This window comes from Carettochelys insculpta, chromosome 30 (assembly GCF_033958435.1).
Source record: "Carettochelys insculpta isolate YL-2023 chromosome 30, ASM3395843v1, whole genome shotgun sequence".
Taxonomy (NCBI): domain Eukaryota; kingdom Metazoa; phylum Chordata; order Testudines; family Carettochelyidae; genus Carettochelys; species Carettochelys insculpta.
The window spans coordinates 9,253,089-9,273,543 of record NC_134166.1 but is presented as its reverse complement, the minus strand read 5'-3'; the positions used below and the strand labels follow the sequence as shown (position 1 = coordinate 9,273,543).

Sequence of the window (20,455 nt, the reverse complement as noted above, 5' to 3'; positions counted from 1 at the left end):
GTGTGACACAGCCCTACCCCAGCTGCTCCCCCGCCAGGCATCACAGCCCAGGGTACTCACAAGCCGCGTGGCATGTCTCCAGAGGCTTCCCTGGCGTGTGGCCAGGCCCCAGCACACAGGCCAGCTGCTCACCAGGCTCGGAGGCAGAGACAACTGCTTGGGTGCTCCAAGCCTTGAGCCTGCAGTTCTGTGCAAATCTCAGGGCTTGTCAGGAAAGCTGTTGCCTAACGTCTGCTGCATCTGGGCGTTTCCATGGCTCGCTGCCTCGCCTCCAGCGCCCAGCTCCAGAGGAAGGAAGCTGCTCATGTTAATGTGGCCAGGAGCCCATGCAGCTCAGAGGAGACAACCTCCAACCATGCAGTCCCTTTACACCGCTGCCCCGTGTAGGGGTGAGACAGACACCGGGTCATCACAGCTCTAAGCACGGATGTCTCTTGGGGGGACCAGTCACTGGTGCAAACCCACCCTCTGCTGGTGCCAGGGGGCTGCTTGTCAGTTGTCTGCGTGATGAGTTTGGTGGGTATCAGTCAATTTTTTCAATCCGGCTGCAGAATAAATTTTGTGGTGTGCACCAAGGCATGAGCAGGGGTGCGCTACCGGTAGAAACACACACACACACACACACACACTCTGCCGGCTGTGGGCACTTGAATCAGTGGGGTGGCATTTGAATCTCTCCTGCGTAGCCGCCTAGGTATCTGGATTATGAGGAACTCTGGTCTCAGGCTGTTTCTCAATGAACACCCACCTCTCTTGCTAGAAGCACACTCTGCCCGCCCCTGGGAACTAGCTGGCAGAGACCGAGGCCTGAGTGAGCTACAGAGCCCAAGCCCCGGTCTCTACTACAGGCTGTTTCCAGGCACATCCAGCTGGCCTGGCCCTTTCCCATACAGCTACTCCACTCTCCCCACACGCCCTATAAAGAGCCTGTCCTGGAGGTGGCTGGGCCCAAGCAAGCTGGAGGTGGGGTGGGGTGGCAGTGCCTGTCCTGGGGATGCTGGGCCAGAGCAGACTGGCAAAGCCCTGGCCTGTCCTGGTGGCTAGGCTGGGGGCCAGTGCCTGTCCTGCGGGGGACTGGGCTGGAGCAGGCTGGGAGTGGGACAGGAGGTGTCCCTGGCCTAGGACTCACAACAGTAAGAGCAGCTCACGGCCTGGAGTGCAATGACATTCCAGGGTACAGGCCAGAGCAGTTGGGAGAAGGGGGCTGGGTCACCCCCCGCCCTGTGCCTTGGGGTGCCACATAAAGCTCGGCTGCTGTAGCACCTCCTGGCTGCTCGTGCGCAGCCTGCCAGCCTGAGGGTGGGAGAAGGAGCTCAGCCTGGGACAGGCGGCCTGGCATGAGGCCCTGAGGTGACTCAAGCAGCGCTCAGGCCAAGGTTGCCAGGAGTCGGGTTTTAGACTCCAACGCCTGGTTGACAAGGTGACCCTAGCAGCTCCGGTTGGCACTGCCAACTGGGCTGTTAACATCTGGCCAGCGCAGAGCAGGAGCCTGGAGCCAAGGCAGACTCCCTACCTGCCCTGTCCTATGTGCCTCCTGGAAGTGGCTGCCAGGGCCCCAGCAGCCCCATGCTCCTGGGTGGCCAGGAAGGCTCCATGCACCGCCCCAGGGGAGTGAATGTAACACAATGGGACCTTAATAGATGCTGTTGGATCTCTTTAGGTCTTATTCCCTCAGGGAACTAACTATAAGCTCGGCTGGCACGTTGCACAGCATCCAGAGACACAGAGTGCCCTCCGAGGGACAGGCACCCCCCGGACACACTCTTAGTTGCTGGGTGGATTTCACTGTCACAAGACGCAGCTTTTCCTGCCTTCTCCTTTTCCAGCTGCAGCGGGTGTGTTTCAGTGCTGTGTTCCAACTAGTTTTCCTCATCCCCAAGCAGAATTAATTTTCTTACAGGCCCTGGTGTGGACTGAAGGAATCAGTCAAGTCACTGGGGAGAGAAACCAGAAACCTCCCGCCCCTGCCTGAGACATGGGTGGAAGCTGGGGAGAGGAATTGTCACCTATTGGAAATGGGGAGCCAGCCTAGCTCAGTGATCAGCGCTCAGACACGGGCGCAGCTATTTTTAATGCAAACATCTCTCGGCTCGGGGCCAAGCTCACAGGGCCTGGGGCTGACTCACGAGTTCTAACCACGCCGACGACCCGAGCGCTTCAGGCACCTGCCTGTGCAGCTGGTGAACCTGCAGAGACCCTGGGCCACAATCTGTCTGTTCACCTCCCAGCATTCTCCTCTTCCAGGGAGGTCGGGGCAATACCAGGTGCTCCCTTTTCCAGGTGGGCAAACTGAGGCACAGACCAGGGTGGAGACTTGCCCAGTCACGCAGTAGCAGGAAGAGCACAGAACCCAGGATGCCTGACTCCCCATCCCCCGAGCTAGTCATTAGGGGTGCGTCTGCCCCAGAGCCCTGCCGCTGCCGAACCGCTCCCAAGTGACCCTGCTGGATGCAAGCGGCCACCACAGCACTGTCATGCGTGGGGTTTGCTGGGCTGCCCACGTTCCCCCAGGGGCTGCCCCAGTGGCAGATGCAGCAATTTGTGGGCTGCAGCACAGAGTGTCCAAGGTCACACACCATTCTGGGTGAACTCGCCTGTCCCTGGGCCGGTCCCCAAGATTCCCGGGGCGCTAGGGAAAGAGAAGGAGACATAACAACAGCTTTCAAGTACCTAAAAGGGTGCTGCAAGGAAGATGGAGAAAATTGTTCTCCTGGGCCTCTGAGGACAGGACGAGGAGCAATGGGCTTAGCTGCAGCCAGGGAGGTTGAGGCTGGACATTAGGAAACACTTCCTACCGTCAGGGTGGTCAAACACTGGCATAAATTGCCCAGGGAGGTTGTGGAATCTCCAGCACTGGAGATATTTAAGAGCAGGTGAGGTAGACATGAGGCAGGGATGGTCTGCTCTAGACAGTGCTGGCTTCTCCCGTGAGGACAGGGGACCAAACTCGATGACCTCTTGTGGTTCCTTGCAGTCCTAGTGGTCTATGACTCTGCGAATCCCACGCTGCTTCTGGGAACGTTCTCCCCGAAGCCCACCCTGTCACCTGGGCAACGGCCCTGCCGTGGGCACAGCCGAGAGACAACCAGGGCTGGCGGAGTCCCCCCTCCCCCAAACAGAACCTCTGCAAAGGAAGCCGAGGCCCCTCTGGTGGCCGTCAGGTTGATCCAGGCCAGAAAACGTTCCACTGGTTTATGCTGCCCACGATGAGGGAATGTGGGAGTGAACAGACTATTTTAACTGGATTTTATAAAAACAGGCGTCACTGAGAGAGACCCAAATCACCAGCCAGCCCAGAGCGAGGCTCCCGACCCTCAGTCCTCCAGGCTGCGGAAAGCGTTCTGCATTTCCTCGTTCAGCTGTGCGTAATCCGCCTTAATCTTTGCTTCCCCGTCCTTTATGGGATCCTGGGGAAGGAGAGATGAGCCTCAGTTGTTAAAATACCCCTTTCACTCAGGCCAGACGGAAGGGCCGGGGAGGTGTAAAGAGGATGGGGGTGCAGCACTGTTAGGTCTCCGTGTACTATTAATGTTACAGATTATGCGTGTTACCACCGTGGCGAGGGGGATGGACGGCTGGGCAGGGGGTCAGTGGTGAGATGGAAGGCGGGTGGAGTGTGAGCAGGTGGATGAGTAGAGGGATGGGTAGACGCAGTGCTGTTTTCGTGGCTGATACTGAGTACCAGCACCTCAGCAGCCCCAGCGGTGGGAATGGCTGGAGGTGGGAGTCGAATGAGTAGCAGAGCCTTTTTTTTCTTTTTTTTTTTAAAACAAAAATGGCCCTGGGTAGACGGATGGATGGACAGATGGGCAATGGCTAGACAGACAGACGCAGGAAAGGGAGGGCTGGACGGTGAGCGAGTAGTTGAAGGATGGATGGACAGAGCAGAGTGGGCGGATCAGTGGCGAGAAGCATGGAGGGTGGGTGGGCAGACGGATGGATCTCACAACCACGCAGCACCAAGCCCCTCTGGACTAGCTTAACTAGCTCAGATGCTCCAGCCTCAGAACCAACAGCCTATGTACTAACATACACCAGCACAGAGCTAGGGCTGCCCAGCTCCTCACCTTGAACTTCATGGAGCTCAGCTTATACATGATGTCTCCAAGGTTCTCGCGGATCACGGCCCAGGTGATTTTGCTCTCAGACTGGGCGGTGGACTCCACCACATGCTGGGCCAGGTCGTAGAAGCTAATCATGTTCTGCAGCATCCCCACCGTCTTGTAGAAGGGACAAAACCTGCCACAATGGAGACAGGAGCGGCCTGGAGTGTCAAGGAGTCTCTGGGGCAGCTCCCATGGACTCTGCACTGGAGCTGCTGCCAGGGCAGCTTGAGGTGGGAGGGTTCACCAGCAACAGAGTGTGCTCAGGGTGGACACTGCCATGTGTGCTGGGGGGACTCAAGGTCAGCTCTGCCAGCCTGGACTCTGGGGCTACCACAGCTGGACCGTACTTAAACCCCAGCTCCTCCCACAGAGCAGAGCTTTTCCCCAGTCAACCTGAGCCTGTCATGGTCCCTCCAGTCACCCCAAGGAGCCCCTGGGCCCAGTCCCTGCTTCGCCCTCACTCCCATTTCCACCCAGCCCATGCCAGAGGAGTTCCACCCAGTGGAACCTGGAGGACAGTCACTGTCCCTCTGACTCTGGGGTGCCGCTCATCAGCGCCTGGCAGTCCCTTAGGCCAGGAAGTGAAGAAAGACTTCTTCCTCCAGAACCACTGCGCCACCGGAGGGAGGGAGACGTGGGTGAGCTCTGGAGATAACCCAGTGGACGACCAGTGCTGTGACTGCTGGAGAGCGCTGGGGGCAGAGAGAGACGGGGGTGCCGGGAAGGAGGGCGATGTGGGTGTAGAGGGATGGGCATACCCTGGCCAGGGGCAGGCTATAGAGCAGGCTGGGGGCTGTGGGACGGGATGGCACGGCCCATACCTGTCGTAGGCTGAGTAGCCATTCTGCTGCAGGAAGTCGTCTTTGATCAGCTTGGCCACCTCCAGCGTGATCTTGTCAGCCTCAGCCAGGGAGGCCTGTGGGGAGAACATGGGGAGCAGGCTGAGGGGAAGACACAGTGTGTCCTTACCCTCCTCTGCCTCATCCCTTCCCCTCTCCTCCCCCTCACTCTCCTCTTCCCCACCCCCTCACCTTGCCCACAAGCTGCACGATCTCAGCCAGGTCCTCCTCCTCCTGCAGGATCTCCTTGGCCTTGGTGCGCAGGGCAGGGAACTCGGGATACTGGCGCTCGTAGTACTCGTCCAGTGCCCGCATGTACTTGCTGTAGCTGATGAGCCAGTTCACGGAAGGGAAGTGTTTCCGCTGCGCCAGCTTCTTGTCCAGCCCCCAGAAAACCTGGGCAGGGCAGGAGAGACACCGGAGGAGGGGGTGAGAACAGTTCTGGGGCCAGGATACCAGGGAATTCCCAAGCGGGGAGGGGTTAAGGTCCCCCAGAGACTCACCTGGACGATCCCCAGGGTCGCAGAGGTCACAGGGTCAGAGAAGTCACCTCCAGGTGGGGACACCCTGGGAGGACATGGAGAGGGGCTTAGTCTGAGCAACCCACCTGTCCAGACACTAATCCGTGGCCAGATCCTGCTGGTGTTGGGCTACCTACCCTTCACCCAGTGGAGCTAATGTACCACAGCAATGAATGTGGGCCTGACATAGGGAGGGGTGAGTACTTCAGTGCAGGGACAGGCGGATGGATCGATGCAGGGACAGGCAGACGGATGCAGGGATGGACAGACAGATTGGGGTGCTGGGAGTCCAGAGGGGTCAGGGAGACAGTATCAGGGATATTGAGGGTCTTGGGGGCCTCAGGGGGGAGTCAGGAGTCTCAAGGGCCTTTCCCTGTGTTGGCTCCAACTCCCCCACCTCGTCGGCATCGGGGCATCGCAGCCGGGTGGCTGGGTGCGTGGGGACAGCAGGGAGGACTTACGCGCCGACAATGCTGACGCTCCCCTCCCGCGCTGGGCTGCCCAGGCAATTGACGCGCCCTGCACGCTCGTAGAAGGAGGCCAGGCGGGCGCCGAGGTAGGCCGGGTACCCGCTGTCTGGAAAGCAGAGCCACGGGTTGACTGGGGGCGCTCAGAGCAGGGCAAGTCCCCGCGCCAGCAGGAGGAAGCCTCTGGACAAGGCTGGGCCAGGGAGGCAGGAGAGAGGGGAGTCTCAGTTAATGGCAGGTGGCGTGGGGGCTGCCCTGCACCCTGGCTAGCAGGTAGCTGAAGCCCCTCTCCTAGGAGTAGGGGGGCGGCTCCATCTCAGGACAGCCTCGCCCCTTGCAGGGCACTTGTCCCCCGCAACTCAGCCCAGAGCTGTGACCTCACTGGTGCCCAAACCAGGGCTGGGAGCCCTCTGCCCATCATGACCAGAGCACACTGGGACCAGGGGGTGCCCTGGGGACAGGACGACACCCGTCGGGGCAACCTGGGGACATCTGTTGGGATAGCGCCAAATCGGGACAGCGGGGTGGGGGTGACCATGGAAAAGGGACAGAACCAATTGGGGCACTGGGGGAGATGCACGGGGACAGGACTGCACCCATTGGAGCAGAGCAGGGCACAGAGCAGACATCAGGACACCCAGCAAGGCAGCAGATGACACCCAGGGGGGCAGAGTGGCAGCATCACAAGTCCTGGCAATGGAGCAGGAATGTGCCCGGCCCCTGGCCCAGAGACCAGCCCCATGCCCCAGCGATCGTGGCTGGAGCTGGGGGGATGCTGACTTACTGGGACCCATCCTGCTTTCCCCAAGGGGTTAATACTGCCCTGCTCCCAGTGGGCCACCAGCTGCCCTCCATGCAGGGCCCTGGCTGCACAGAAGGCAGAACATCACCTGCAGGCATCTCTGCCAGCCGGCCGGAGATCTCACGCAGCGCCTCAGCCCAGCGGGAGGTGGAGTCGGCCATCATGCTGACGTTGTAGCCCATGTCGCGGAAATACTCCGAGAGCGTGATCCCTGCAGGGCACCAGCAGCGGAAATACGAATCCCCCAATCGCTGCCAGGTCCCCGCAGCTCAGCAGGTGCCCTTCAGTCCTGAGCAGCAGCCGCCTGCCAGCCAGCCCTGGGCTCCGGTCCCCCAGTTTGGCCAGTGCCCCTCCATCACTACCCGCAGACCCCTGCCCTGCTACCCAGCCCTGGGCTCCACTCCCCAGCTCTGCCGGTGTCCCTCAGTCCCAGTCAGCAGCCCCTGCGACCCAGCTCTGCCGCTTGCCAGCTCTGCTGGTGCCCCTTGATTCCAACCCACAGCCCTTGCGACCCAGCCCTGGGCAGACTGCGAGTGCACAATTTCGTGGTGCTGGCCCCATAGGGGTGCCTGGCTGGGGTCTGGGAGGCTGAGCCCTTCCCCCCTCAGTCCAGGCACCAGGGAGTCCCTCTGGCAGGCACCTGTGGGGACGCATGGCAGCGAGGAGGGGCGCTGCGGTGCCGCAGCTCTCTGGGCAGGGGCTCACCAGTGTAGATGGAGGCCTCCCGGGCCGCCACGGGCATGTTGGACGTGTTGGCCACAAGCGCAGTGCGCTTCATGATGGTCTCTGTCTTCCCGTCCACCTCCATGGTGAGCTGGGGGCAGAGTGCTGCAGTCAGTCCCGGGGACAGACACCACCCAGCTGGCTGGGGCTCTCAACTGGGACAGGCCCAGCATGGCTCCTACCAGCCTGGCCAGGGGATGCGGGAATGCAGGGCTGTCTGACACACATCACTGAACACAGAGAGACCAGCCCAGACCAGCCCCATTCGGCCCGGCCAGAGTGCCCGGCTGGGACTGGCTCAGACATCGCCCTTGTGGGAGGCGCAGGTGTTGGTGGCAGAAGGCATGTGGCTCCTGAGCCCAGGTTTGGTGGGAGAAGCCCAGTCAACCCAAGATCACCCCAAGCCCACAGCACAAACACCCACCCCCCGCTCACGAGCTGCCCCCTGCATAAGGGAGACTTCCGTCCCCAAGGTTCATGTCTCCTGCCTCACCCCCACCTAGCTCCCACTTCTCCCAGCTGGCTTCCCCCCTCCAGTGTCTCCTGCCCCCACAGCTGGGTCCACCCCCCTGTGGCTTCCAGCCCCACAGCTGGGTCCACCCCCCTGTGGCTTCCAGCCCCACAGCTGGATCCACCCCCCTGTGGCTTCCAGCCCCACAGCTGGGTTTACCCCCCCATGGCTCCTGCCCCCAGAGCTGGGTCCACCCCCCCATGGCTCCTGCCCCACAGCTGGATCCACCCCCTCATGGCTCCTGCCCCCAGAGCTGGGTCCACCCCCCTGTGGCTTCCAGCCCCACAGCTGGGTCCACCCCCTCCATGGCTCCTGCCCCCACAGCTGGATCCACCCCCCCGTGGCTCCTGCCTCCCCAGCTGGGTCCACCCCCCCATGGCTCCTGCCCCCACAGCTGGGTCCACCCCCCCATGGCTCCTGCCCCACAGCTGGATCCACCCCCTCATGGCTCCTGCCCCCAGAGCTGGGTCCACCCCCCTGTGGCTTCCAGCCCCACAGCTGGGTCCACCCCCTCCATGGCTCCTGCCCCCACAGCTGGATCCACCCCCTATGGCTCCTGCCTCCCCAGCTGGGTTTACCCCCCATGGCTCCTCCCCGCCCCCGCTCACCTCAGGGAAGTCTCGCAGCACCTCCGACATCTCGTTGCCGCGCTCGCCGCAGCCCACGTAGATGATGACGTCGCTGTTGGAGTACTTGGACAGCGACTGGGAAATCACCGTCTTGCCGCAGCCGAAGGCCCCCGGGATGGCTGTGGTCCCACCCTGAACGCACCTGCGGGGCACCGGCGCCCTGAGCCAGCAGCACAGGAGGTGGCTTGGGGACATACCCAGCCTTGCCCGGAGCTCAGGGCTTCTGCAGCTGCCCAGCAGCAGGGCATGGTCCCAGCCCGCCGCTCCTGGGGTCACTCAGGGCAGCTGCAGGATGGCTGGGGATGTGACGGGGTCCCTCTAATTTTTTGCCACCCATGGGCAGAATAAATTTTGTTCTGTGCACAAAGGCATATGCAGACGTGCACCACCCAGAGAAACCCAGGCTGCCGGCTGGGGGCGCTCTGCTCATCAGCTGGGCAGCACCTGAACCGCTCCTGGGTGGCTGCCCCAGCACGCAGCTTCCAGGGAACACTGGTGGCCAGTGACTCTGTCCCCCCGGTCCTGCAGCCCGCATGGCACCGGCCTGTGCTCTGGGTGCCCAGAGGCTGGGGCTCAGTCCCTGCTGTGGGTATGGCTGCTACACTAACTTGGGGGAAGCTGCAAATCAGAGGTGGAAAAAATACCCCAAAAGTTACTTGAGTAAAAGTCCAGCTGCTTGGCGGGGGGGGGGGTGTACTTAAGTAGAAGTTATCAGTGTCCCTCTGGAAAAACTACTGGAGTAAAACTACAGACATGCATGTACACAAGTCACATCTAGATTGTACTCAAGTATCGAGAAATGAGAGCAGCTACACTTTTACTCAAGTAACTTTGGGGGCACTTTTCCCACCCGTGCTGCAAACATGCTAAGCACCAAAGGGGGTGGGGAGCTAAAGATGCCAGGGCAGAGCTCCCAGCAACCTGCCTTCAATCGCTGCCCTAGGGGACTCCAGCCAGCCTGCGCTGGTGGGGGGGTCCTGCCTGGGCTACAGCCACCTGCTTGCCCCTGGGGGGGCTCTCCAGCTGCAGCAGGGCCACTGGCACTGGAGGCAACGTGTGTGTGAAATGGGAAAGGCTCCTTGTTTTGTGCTGTGTAAAGGCCAAGAGCAGAGCAGGATGGAGGAACCAGATGGCGGGAGCACAAGTGGCGGGAAGCAGGAGCAATGGGAGGGAGGGTGAAGGACGGGTATCCCCCCACCCTCCCAGGCATGGGGAGGAGGGAGCTGCTGGCCCTGGGGGCGAAGGGCAGGGTTGAGGCATCAGAGAAAGTCAATACACCCCTGACTTGTATTGGTTACTGAGGTTCCAACACCCTGGTTCACTGAGGCAGGCCTGGAAGTTCCCCCCACAGGCAGGGCTGCTGCCCCACTGCCCCCAGCGCCCCCTGCTGTTAGACACCGGAGGACACCCCCTTTTCAGTGCTCTTTCGTCTTTGCCTTCGGTGCCGGGGGAGGGGGAGGGAAAGCCCCAATCCCACCATCTCCCTGGGGTCTCCTCCACCCCAGGCCCGGAGCGTCATGTGAGCTCCCCAGTGCCGTCTGCCCCACACCAGAGGCCAGGCTGAGCGTGGGGAGAGCAGCGTCTCTCACGGAAAGAGGGCATCCAGGACTCTCTGGCCAGTCAGCAGCGGGTAGTTGGCAGGGAGTTTCTCTGTCACAGGCCGGATCTGCCGCACAGGCCACACCTGCACCATGGTGAGCCTCTCCGCCACGCCCTCGAAGTCCAGTTCCAGCACCACGTCCTGGGGAGCGGGGCAGACACGGCTGAGCGGGGACTGGAGCCAGCCCCCACGGGAGAGGGAAGACCCTGGGACAGATGCTCAGCTACCCCATCCCTGCACTGTGGTGAGGGAGTTAAGGGCCTTTAACTGCCTTTGTGTCCCCCATATCTGGGGCCCTGCCCAGCCCCTGGGGTCTCAGTGTGCCAGCTCTGTGCCTTGGTTTCCCCATCTGCAAGGTAGGACGATGCCACCCATAATCTGCCAGTGGGATTGCAGGGGACAGGGCAGGCCAGGAGGTGCCTGCAGAGATGAGGGATCTTATACCCTCCAGTGTAAGAGAACTGCAGGTCCCAGGACTATAACTGATTGCAGGGAGGACCCAGTCATGGGAAAGGAATGCAAATAGCTCATTAAATAAAGGGGCTGGAGCTCATTAGTAAGCAAACAGGAAGTGATGCTCTAGTGACATCGTCTGAGACACAGGAAGAGCAGCGTGCTTGAGATGAGCCCAAGCCGGACTCCTGGGTCCAAACCTCTTTGAATGGATCAGAACCACACACCCTGCTTCCAATCCCCCTCGAGGTATGAATAGCGGGGAATACGCCTTGCTCTGGACCAGTCACTGTCTTTGAGCCCAGCCAGCCACTGCCCACGCCAACCCCTGTCCCAGCAGTCACATTACCGAGACATCATAGCTCCCTGGGGGGGCAACATAGGTCACGGTGCCCCGGCTCCGGGGTGGCACCATGATCTTGTGCTTGATGAGGGAGTTCTCAGTCACCAGGCCATAGATGTCCCCACCGGTCACGTGGCTCCCAACCTGGGAAGGGAGAAGAGAAGAGTGAAATACAAGATGGCATCTCCAGGAAGGCTACAGGGCCAGGACGGCCCAGTCACCGTAGAATTCCAGCACAGAATCACAGGACTAGAAAAGACCTCGAGAGTCCAGTCCCCGGCCATCACAGCAGTGCTAGATATTATCTAGCCTGCCCCTGACAGAGGGTTGTCTGACCTGCTCTTAACCATCTCCAATGATGGAGACTCCACAACCTTCCTGGGGTATTTATTCCAGAGTTTAACCACCCTGACAGTTTACATTCTTCCTAATATCTAACCTAAACCTCCCTTGCTGCAATTAAAGCCCTTTGCTTCTTGTCCTACCCTCAGAGGTCAAGGGGAACAATTTTTCTCCCTCCTCCACGTAGCAGCCTTTGAGGTACTTGAAAGCTGCTACCATGTCCCTTCTCAGCCTTCTCTTTTCCAGACTAAACAAACTCCACTCACTCAGTCTTCCCTCATAGCTCATGTTTTCTAGAGCTTTCAGCATTTGTGTTGCTCTTATGTGGACCCTCTCCAGCTTCTCCACATCTTACTCGAAATGGGGCACCCAGAACTGTACACTTTACTCCAAATGAGTCCTAGTCAGTGCAGAGTAGCGCAGAAGAATTACTTCTCATATCTTTCTCATGATACTCCTGTTAATGCATCCTGGAATCATGTTTGCTTTTTTTGTAAGAGCGTCACACTGTTGACTCCAGCTAGAATGAGCTCATTTTGTACCTTCACCTTTCTGAATGTACCCCTATACACTTGTGTTATTTGCTCACATTCATCTTTTGTGCTTTGACCTAGTTTTCACTTTTTATACGACTCCGCTTTGTTTTTTAGATCATTTAAGATCTCCTGGTTAAGCCAAGCTGGTCTCTTGCCACACTTCCTGTCCTTACTGTGCAGTGGAATAGTTTGCTTTTAGTCCCTTAATAACGTCCCTTGGAAAAACTGCCAACTCTCTTCCATTGTTTTTCGTCTTAGTTTTGCTTCCCATGGGACCATACCTAGCAGCTCTTTGAGTTTACTAAGGGTTCTTTCGAAGATGGGGTTTATTTTCAAAAGAGCCCTGGCTACACTGCTTTCTTTCTTTCGCAAGAATCTCTTCTGAAAAGAGGATATGCAAATGAAGTGCAAGATATGTAAATCAGTGCCTTACTTGCACTTCCAATTTCCCTCATTTGCATTCCCCTTCCAAAAGAGGGATGCAAGGGTAGACACGATCTTTGAGATTAGCTTTTTTTAAATAAGGCACATGTTATTTCAAAATAACACATGCACAGTGTCAATGACATATGAGTTATTTCACAATAGCTGCTATTTGGAAATAACTGCATATTGTACACATAGCCCAAAAACTGCCCACCTCACCGGGGGAGAGCTCCTCCCCAGCCAGAAACAGTTCCCTGGGCTCCTGGATCTTGGCTTATCCTCAAGGATTCATCTGCGCCGCAATCCCTTCCCCACAGAAGGTCATTGAGGTGTCACAGCAATTAGCCACAGTCATGATGAGCTGTGTGGGTGGGGAGGGGGTAGGAACAACAGAGGCAGATGAATCAGTCCAGGAACTAAAGTTCTGGTTTCTTTGTGCCCCTCAGGGCTGAGGAGTTTTGGACACGCAGGAGCCAAATTTCAAGTTTTTCAAAGTTTTCACGGCGGGGGGCGCTATCGTGTGGCAGAGCAGGTTGATCCCCACACCCCAGGGTAGCACTAGGGGGCAGTGTGGCTAAGGGCATATTACCTGGGAGCTTGTGCCTGAATCCTGTCACCCTGGTAGGGTATTTGGGGTCTTCTGCCTCTGCGCAGCCATGCAGGGCCAGACCCTCCCGGTCTCCTGCATTCTCTCTCCTGGCCCGAACTGGGCACAGCCTGGAGATGCAGTAACCCCTGCTGGGGGCATGTCCAGGTGCCCAGCAGGTGGCAAAGATGAGACTCCTGCTGACAAAGCCTCCCCACACCGGGCACTGCCCACACCGAGCCCCTACCCGGATGCTCTGGCTTGGGACAAAGTCCCACTTGAGTTCCCTGGAGAGAGCAGGGATGTTGATGCCACGGGGAATGTAGATGCTCTGGGTCAGCTCCGTGATGTCCTTCAGGGGGCGCTGGATACCATCAAAGATAGAGCCCATGATGCCTGGACCCAGCTCCACGGAGAGTGGCTTCCCTGTCCGCAGCACCGGGTCCCCCACGCAGACCCCCGCTGCCAGCAGTGTTCAGGACAGTGCTACAGAGACATGCACAGGGGTGGGGGCTCACTGGCTCAAATCTATTCCAGGCCCTCCATGATTGATAAATAAAGGGGGTGATAAATAGAGGGGCATGGCCAGGTGATTGGGGCACATGGTGCAGGCCTGGGAGGGAGGATTCATGCAGCATGACCTAGTGTGGAGAAGGCAGGAGATAAAACCTGCCCAGGCAGTAGGAGGCACGGCCTACCTGTGGGGGGGGCGGTCAAGAGAAATGAACACTACTGGGTGGGTTCAGGTGGTTCAACCTCACAGGGGAGGGGAGAAAGGCCTTGTGGGAGGCTTAAGGGAACATGGACCATGGGAGAGGGCGGGGCATGCCCTGGCAGGGGGACTCTGGGGGCATGGCCCAGTAGCAAGGATACAGGTCTCTTCATACACCTGGACGGTGGCCAGGTCTCCCTCGAGTCGGATGATCTCTCCCACCAGCTCTGAGCGCCCCACACGCACCAGCTCGTACATGGCAGCCCCCGCCATGCTGTTGGCAATGACCACTGAGGGGAAGAGACAGGGAGGGGGTTAGACCCAGGGGATGATGCCCAGGCAGGGGAGACACCTCTGTCCCAGGGACCTGCATGTCCCTAGCACCTAGAGCTCACCTGTCCCACCCCAGTATAGCCCCTCAAACCCCCTCCTCTCCCCTGTTCCACCCCAATCCCCTCCCCATTTAATCCCCTGCTCCCTCCCTTGCCCCTCCCACTTCCTAATCCTTCCCTGTCTGCCTGCAGCCTGCCACCCTCCCCTACCTCTCCTCCTGCTCCTGCCCCTTTCTCCCAGTGCCACCCCTCATCTTTCTCCCCCCCTCTTTCCCTAGCCTCCCTCCCATTCCCTTCCCTTGGGGAGGGGAATCAAGGCCCTTTAAGCCCACAGTCCAACTTCTGAACACTGCTAACGATCTCCTGGGGTGTTTTCAGTCATTCCTATCGGGATAGCAAGGAGAAGAGGCCTTCTCCAGCCTGAAGAAGCCCTGAAGTTGCTACAACTTCCCACTGAACTGCAGGCTGGACTTACTTATTAATGCTGGGGGGCTGAGGGCTGGGGTGGGGTTTCCTGCCACAGCTGGAGGAGCAGCTGAGCTGAATGGGACAAACTGCTACAGGCTGAAAAACAACCCTGAGGAGACCTGGGTTCCATCCCCAGTTCTACCCAGGTGACCTGGGGCCAGTCATGTCCTTTCTTGTGCCTCAGTTCCCCCATGCATAGCGTGGGGATGAGGATACTGACCTCCTTTATGAAGCCCTTTGAGACCTACTGGTGAAGAGCCAGATATTATTATTAGCACTTGTCCAATGAGTACTTAAGACTAAGTCCATGCATAAATGTCTGCAGCAGCTGCAGCTGGAGTTTTACTGACTGATTAGCATCAAATCTTGATCACTTCCAATCAAAATTGCTTCTGCCAGGACAAGACAAAGCAATGGGGGCTCACTGCAGAGTAACTGGGACCCTATTACATGTGCAGGTCAAGTTTGCTGTGAACAGAGCTGAGGCTCTGGAGAGATTCAGGTGCTGCCTAGCTGGCTATCAGAGTGCCAGAGCACCCAGAGCTGGCAGCAAGGGTTTCTAATGGTGGTGCACCTACCCATATGCCTTGGTGCTCATAACAAAATTTATTCTGCCCATGGATGGAAAAATCAGAGAGAACGCTGCTGGGCAGTAAACAGCTGAACGGAAGTTTAAAGCAGCCATTTAAATGAAACAATATTAATAAATGCTTAAATTTTATCTAAAAGGAAGAAAATACGGATTTCTCTGCTCTCCCCTTGTTTTGTGGCTGGATGGGCTTCTTCCCCAGCATAGCTAGGAAATAAGTGTGGTAGCCAGGCAGACCCTGGCATAAATTGTCTTCAGATTGTCCCAGAAGGGCCCAGGCCTGGATTCCTAGATGCAAGGATTGCAAGCCCCCAAATTCTGTCTGCCCCCCTGCCCGCCATCCTTGTCACCTACCTGGCCCGGAGACACCGTGGACAAACCCCAGCGTGCTCTCCATCTCCACATCCTCTATCCTGGGCAGTTTGGAGAAATCCATGGCTCCGGTGCCACAAGGAGCCAGCTCCAGGTCTCAGTGGTGGCTGAGTTTCCAAAGACAGACACAATTAAACCAAACCACTGGGTGGTTCTGCTGGTGCCCTGCAGACCCAAGTGGCTGCTCACACACCTCCATGTGGCACCAGTAGCTGTGTCCATACCCAGACTTATTGCCACTACTCATAACACAGGCAGTCTGGAACTCACGCCCTGCTGGGCAAGAGGACAGCACAAGTCCTCTCCTGCACAGGGGAAGGGTGAGCCACTGAGGCTGGAACAGGCTTTAGATCTCTGCTCCTGAGCTGAGCATCCCAAAGGCAAGCAGCCAAGGATAATAGGTGCGTTGTCCTGCCAGTCCCAGACTGGCCACACCACTGGCTATTCAAATCCCTTGAGAAATGTCTTCTGCCCTCAGCTCTTGTCCAGGAAGAAAGTGGGGGTGGCTGAAAATGCATTTCATTTCAGTGGGACCCACTGAGCCAGGGTCAGCAACCCCCATCAGCCCTGCCCCTCCTCCCGCAATGCAACTCCCAGCCTGGGGCCAGTGGCAGCTCCATGCCCCTGGCTGCTGGGGCTGTTAGGCTGGGGCTGGTGGTGACTCCACTTCGCCACTTGGGCTCTGCCCCCCACTGCAACGGTGGGGGCTCCCCACCTGAGGCCAGTGGCAGCTCTGTGCCCCTGCCCACTGGGGCTCCCCACCTGGGGCCCAGAGGCTTCACTCCCAACCTGTGGGGCAGCCTGCCAGACCAGCCGAGCCTACCAGCCCCCAGCAATCTCTGTGGCTGGGGCTCCCTGGTTCAGCAACGAGTCATTCTCAGAGACCACAGACGTTGCTGGACCAGAGAATCCAGGATAAGAGAGGTTCAGTCTGTGTTAAAATCCAGGACATTTTTAGATATTTAAAAAACCTGTCTGGCCGGAGATGTAAAGACCAAAACGGCAAAGCTCTGCATCTTCGCTGGTTTATTAATGAGGCCGTTGTAAGTAGGATATTAGTGACTTTAAAAGGATCACTGGCTCTTGGACCGTACATATATGTTCAGAACGAGGTGGCCAGTTCGCTTCAGAACTGGTTAGACACCACGGCACTAGAGACACCTGTGTGTGCTCCCAGCTGGCCCAGCAGATTACTGAGTCCTGTTTAAAGTAGGAAGTGACCTTTCAGATCCTCCATTCCTGGAGCTCAGCCCTTCGCTCTTGTTCTCCAGGGAATGAACCTCTCTGAGGAGGGAGGGGGAAACATCACTGAGCTGGGATTTCCCATCCCCAAATACCAGAGCTGCCTAAGGGAGTAAAGCCAGGAAAGAACACCTACAGGACTAGGTGGGCAAGTCGTTTTTGCTCTAACTACTAGACCACTCTCCTCCTACAGCTGGGAACAGAACCCCAAAGCCCTGGCACCTTGGATAGGGAGGGCGGTAATAGGGCACATTGCTCGATGCAGTCAGTGTCTGGGGTCTGTACAGGAACCCAAAGGGACGGCCGTTTCCACCCAGGCATTCTGGGGAACTCACCGCTGCAGGGTCCTGGGCTGTGCTCAGGGCTGGGAAATTGGGGGACGTTGACAGCTGTGCTAATGCAGATGCGGCTGATCAACCCACAGGCTTCAGGGTTCAGTCACACCATTCGAGGCAGGACAGGGACAGAGTGTTGGACAGCTGACCTGTGATACCCTGTAGGGCCAGGGTCACCAGCCTGGGATTGATGGGCCGGTTGCCCAGGTTTCACATACTGTGTTCCCGCACCACTGCCCTGCATGGACTCCTCTGTTAGCGGGGGCAGGGGGAAGCTCAGTTTCCATGGTCCTTCTGCTCCTTGGCCTCCTTTAAATGTGCCAGCCACAGCTGGACCAACACGGCGCTTCAGGACATTGGCATCGGTGCTGAGAACCCACCAGCTCATTACACATGTAACAGACCTGAGTCATTGGCAGGAGGGGCTGAATCTGTGACCTTAGTGGCTCAAGCCGTGTGCGTCTAGAGCATGAGCTACAAGCGCCGTCTCCCTTGCCAGGGCTCTTGGTGCCTCTGCAGAAGGGGGAGGCATGCCAGTACAGGGCATTTTGCCAGCAGGGCTGTGCCCCGGGCAGATGGCGTCACCCCCACACCATGGCGCTCTGGACCCCTCCAGTACTGGCTGGGACACACACCCAGGGTGAGATGCCGAGACAATCTGGGCCAGCAGAGGGGAGTGTTCGGGAGGAGTCACATCAGCAGGTTCTGTTCTCATTGCAGGGGATGCACGGGCAGCTCCGGCTGGCAAGGATCTGCCAGGAGCAGACGCAGCAAAGGACACATTTTGGTTTCATTCGCCTGCTGGCGGGGGAGGGGGGACAACCTCTGTGCCAGCCCATGGGGAAAGCTCTACCCTGCATTAGCTGCCCAAACCCCTGGGAAACACAAGCCCTGCTAAGAGACCCTCTGCAGAGCCAGGAGCCAGCCCAGCGCAGGCCTCTTCCCTGGAGCGCCGGGCAGGTGGACGCTGACTGGACATGCCTGAAATCTGCTAGCCAAGCCCTGCCGTAACTCTTGCTTGAGACTTACATCAGCCACTCCTCCAGCCAAACGCTTATTCCGCCTCCAACCCCCCAGCATGGCTGCTGGTGAGCACAGGGCACGTGACCTGGGCTTCCCCATGGGGCACACAGCTGTAACCGGCTAAGTGTCATCCCTCCATGGGTCCCAGGGGTCTCTGGCAGTGGGGAGGAGCGCCTGAAGTGCCCCTTGGATCCAGGGCCTGTGGGGGGGTTCAGAGGAAAGGACCTTCCAGGGCTGCTTCTGAGCTGTGGGCTCTGGACACACCCTGGGCTCAGTCAGTTCCCACCGTGGGCATCGGTCAGCCCAGCTGGGAAACGCCATGGTGATAACCAACGTGTGGGCTGCGAGTGGCTAGTCTCTGTGCTGGGGAGGGGAGCAGGGATGGGGCACAGTTTGTGCTCAAAGGAAACAAACGCCCTGGGCAGGGAGGATGAGAGCTGCCTGAGTCCTACACTCTGAGCCTGAGTCACACCAAGACTGGCATTTAGGTACGTTTCCTAGTCCTGGCCATAAACCACACTTCCCACCTCCCAGAGCTGGGATCAAAGCCTGACTCTCAGCACTCCGCACCTCTAACCACGCTCCCCTCCCAGAGCTGGGCACAGAACACCCAAGTCCCGACTCCCAGCATACCTCACCCTTCAGCTCTAACTGTTAACCACGCTCCCCTCCCAGAGCCCGGGAGAAAACCCAGAACCCTGACTTCCAGCCCACTCTGCTCTAACCACCAGACACACCACTCCCGTCAAAGATACAGATAGAATCCGGGAGTCCTGATTTCCAATCTGCTGCTCCCAAAGGGCTGGACAGCAAGCAGTGTTGCAGAGAAGAGAATTATTCCTACCTGCTCTTCTCGGGCTCTGTTCTCTGGCAGGCTGTGAGCAGTCACCCGGACTGTGCCCTGCCTTCCCACAGGTTTATACAGCAGGGAGGCAGAGAGGACAGGGCCAGGGCTGGCTCCCTCCTGCCTTGAAACCAGTCCTAGCCTGAGCAGGTTCTAGGGAGCTGGGGAAGGACGTGGAGGTCACTGGAAGGGGAGTCAGGAAACAGAGAACTGAGAACCGGCATCAAACAGCCAGCAGAGCTGTGTACAGTAAACAGTCCCCACAGGCAGCTCTGTGTCCTGCTGCCCTCCCTCTCTGTCCCTTGCTGCCTTCATCCCCCTGTATCCATGGCCCTGTCAGTCCCTAAGCTCACCCCAGGTTGCACAGCCCGAGCAGGCTTGAACAGGGTTTTCTGGGGTGGGACACAGCAGCTGGGGACTCCAAACACACACACCAGGCTAGCTGTAGGGCTCCTTTCCCCTGGATCAGGGTCTCCCTGGACCACAGGGATCCATCTCGCACCAGACAAGGGGGCAGGTTATGAGAACATTAACCATTTCTCTGGCCCTTTGCAAAATCCTTGTGTAGGGATGCAGCTGTTTCTGGGGTGGAGTGCAAAGGGGGCACACAGGATGGGGCTCAGTTGAGGGGAAGAGGCAACGCCAGCAAGGAGACCAGGGCAAATGATTCTTCTCCCAAAAGGGTCTTTAATAGTCTGGCAGGGCTCCTACTGAGACAGGGTCTTAGCTCTATGCATTTAGAAGCATTTAGAGACCTGTGAAATGGCTCGGAGGGGCAGTAAAGCATTTTTATAAAACTCAGATAGAACCTCACAAGTCTCCCTGAGACAGGGGTTTCTTACACCCATTTTCCACTGGGGGAAACTGAGGCATGAGGCAAGTTAAAAAAGCTCACACAAAATCCCAGAGCCAGAAGCCCTCACTCCTGCACCTTAGTGGCCACACCGCACAACAAGAAACTGAGAGCGGAACCCAGGAGTCCCAGCTCACAGCATCCTGCTCTAACCACGAGCCCCCCACAGACTGGGGCTATAACCCAGCAGCCAAGACCTGCATCTCTAACCACCCTTTCCCTGCACAATCTCCCATCAATGGAGACTAGACTCAGAGACCTGACTCCTCAGCTGCTTGCTTGAACCATCAGATCCCCCCTCCCCATGTAACCTTCCCATTGAAGGCATCAGGGATAAAACCCAGGAATCCTGACTCCCAGGTCTGTCCTGTTGCAGTGCTCCCTGCAGCTGTAAGGCACCTGCTCTACATTCCCAGCACTGCTTCTATCCGAGACATAAGAACGGCCACACCGCATCAGACCGAAGGTCCATCGAGCCCAGTGTCCTGTCTTCCAGCAATGGTCAATGCCAGGCACAAACAGGTCACAGCTTCCCAGCCTGTGTCCTACTCCACGGTCCTGGCTCTGGGCTGCACCCCCACCCCATAGGAGATCTCTGGGCTGCTTGTTCCTGGGCACAAGTGGTGCCTGTAGGAGAGGGGGATGCAGGGGGCCAGTAGGGGCACCCCATGTAGCAATTAACACTTGGATCGGGGTGCAGCAGGGTGGTGCGCCTCCTAAGTGCTACCAAGCGTCACCTACGTCGGGCAGCATGCTGAGCCAGACGTTGCAGGCAGAGCTGGGGCCACAAAGCCACCGCCA

General features: G+C 58.3%; 1 protein-coding gene across 1 annotated transcript; it reads right to left on the bottom strand.

Moving 5' to 3' along the window:
• Positions 1-3,231: 3,231 nt before the first annotated feature.
• Positions 3,232-18,868, bottom strand: LOC142003838 (V-type proton ATPase catalytic subunit A-like). The gene is made up of 15 exons (XM_074981145.1): positions 18,802-18,868; positions 15,340-15,464; positions 13,758-13,886; positions 13,132-13,346; positions 11,001-11,138; positions 10,188-10,339; positions 8,578-8,740; positions 7,441-7,549; positions 6,824-6,946; positions 5,928-6,042; positions 5,449-5,512; positions 5,138-5,341; positions 4,928-5,022; positions 4,068-4,239; positions 3,232-3,407 (listed from the first exon to the last, which is right to left on the bottom strand). Exons 2-15 carry the CDS (start codon positions 15,419-15,421, stop codon positions 3,315-3,317), a joined length of 1,854 nt encoding a protein of 617 aa, XP_074837246.1. The 5' UTR covers positions 15,422-15,464; positions 18,802-18,868; the 3' UTR covers positions 3,232-3,314.
• Positions 18,869-20,455: the final 1,587 nt, after the last annotated feature.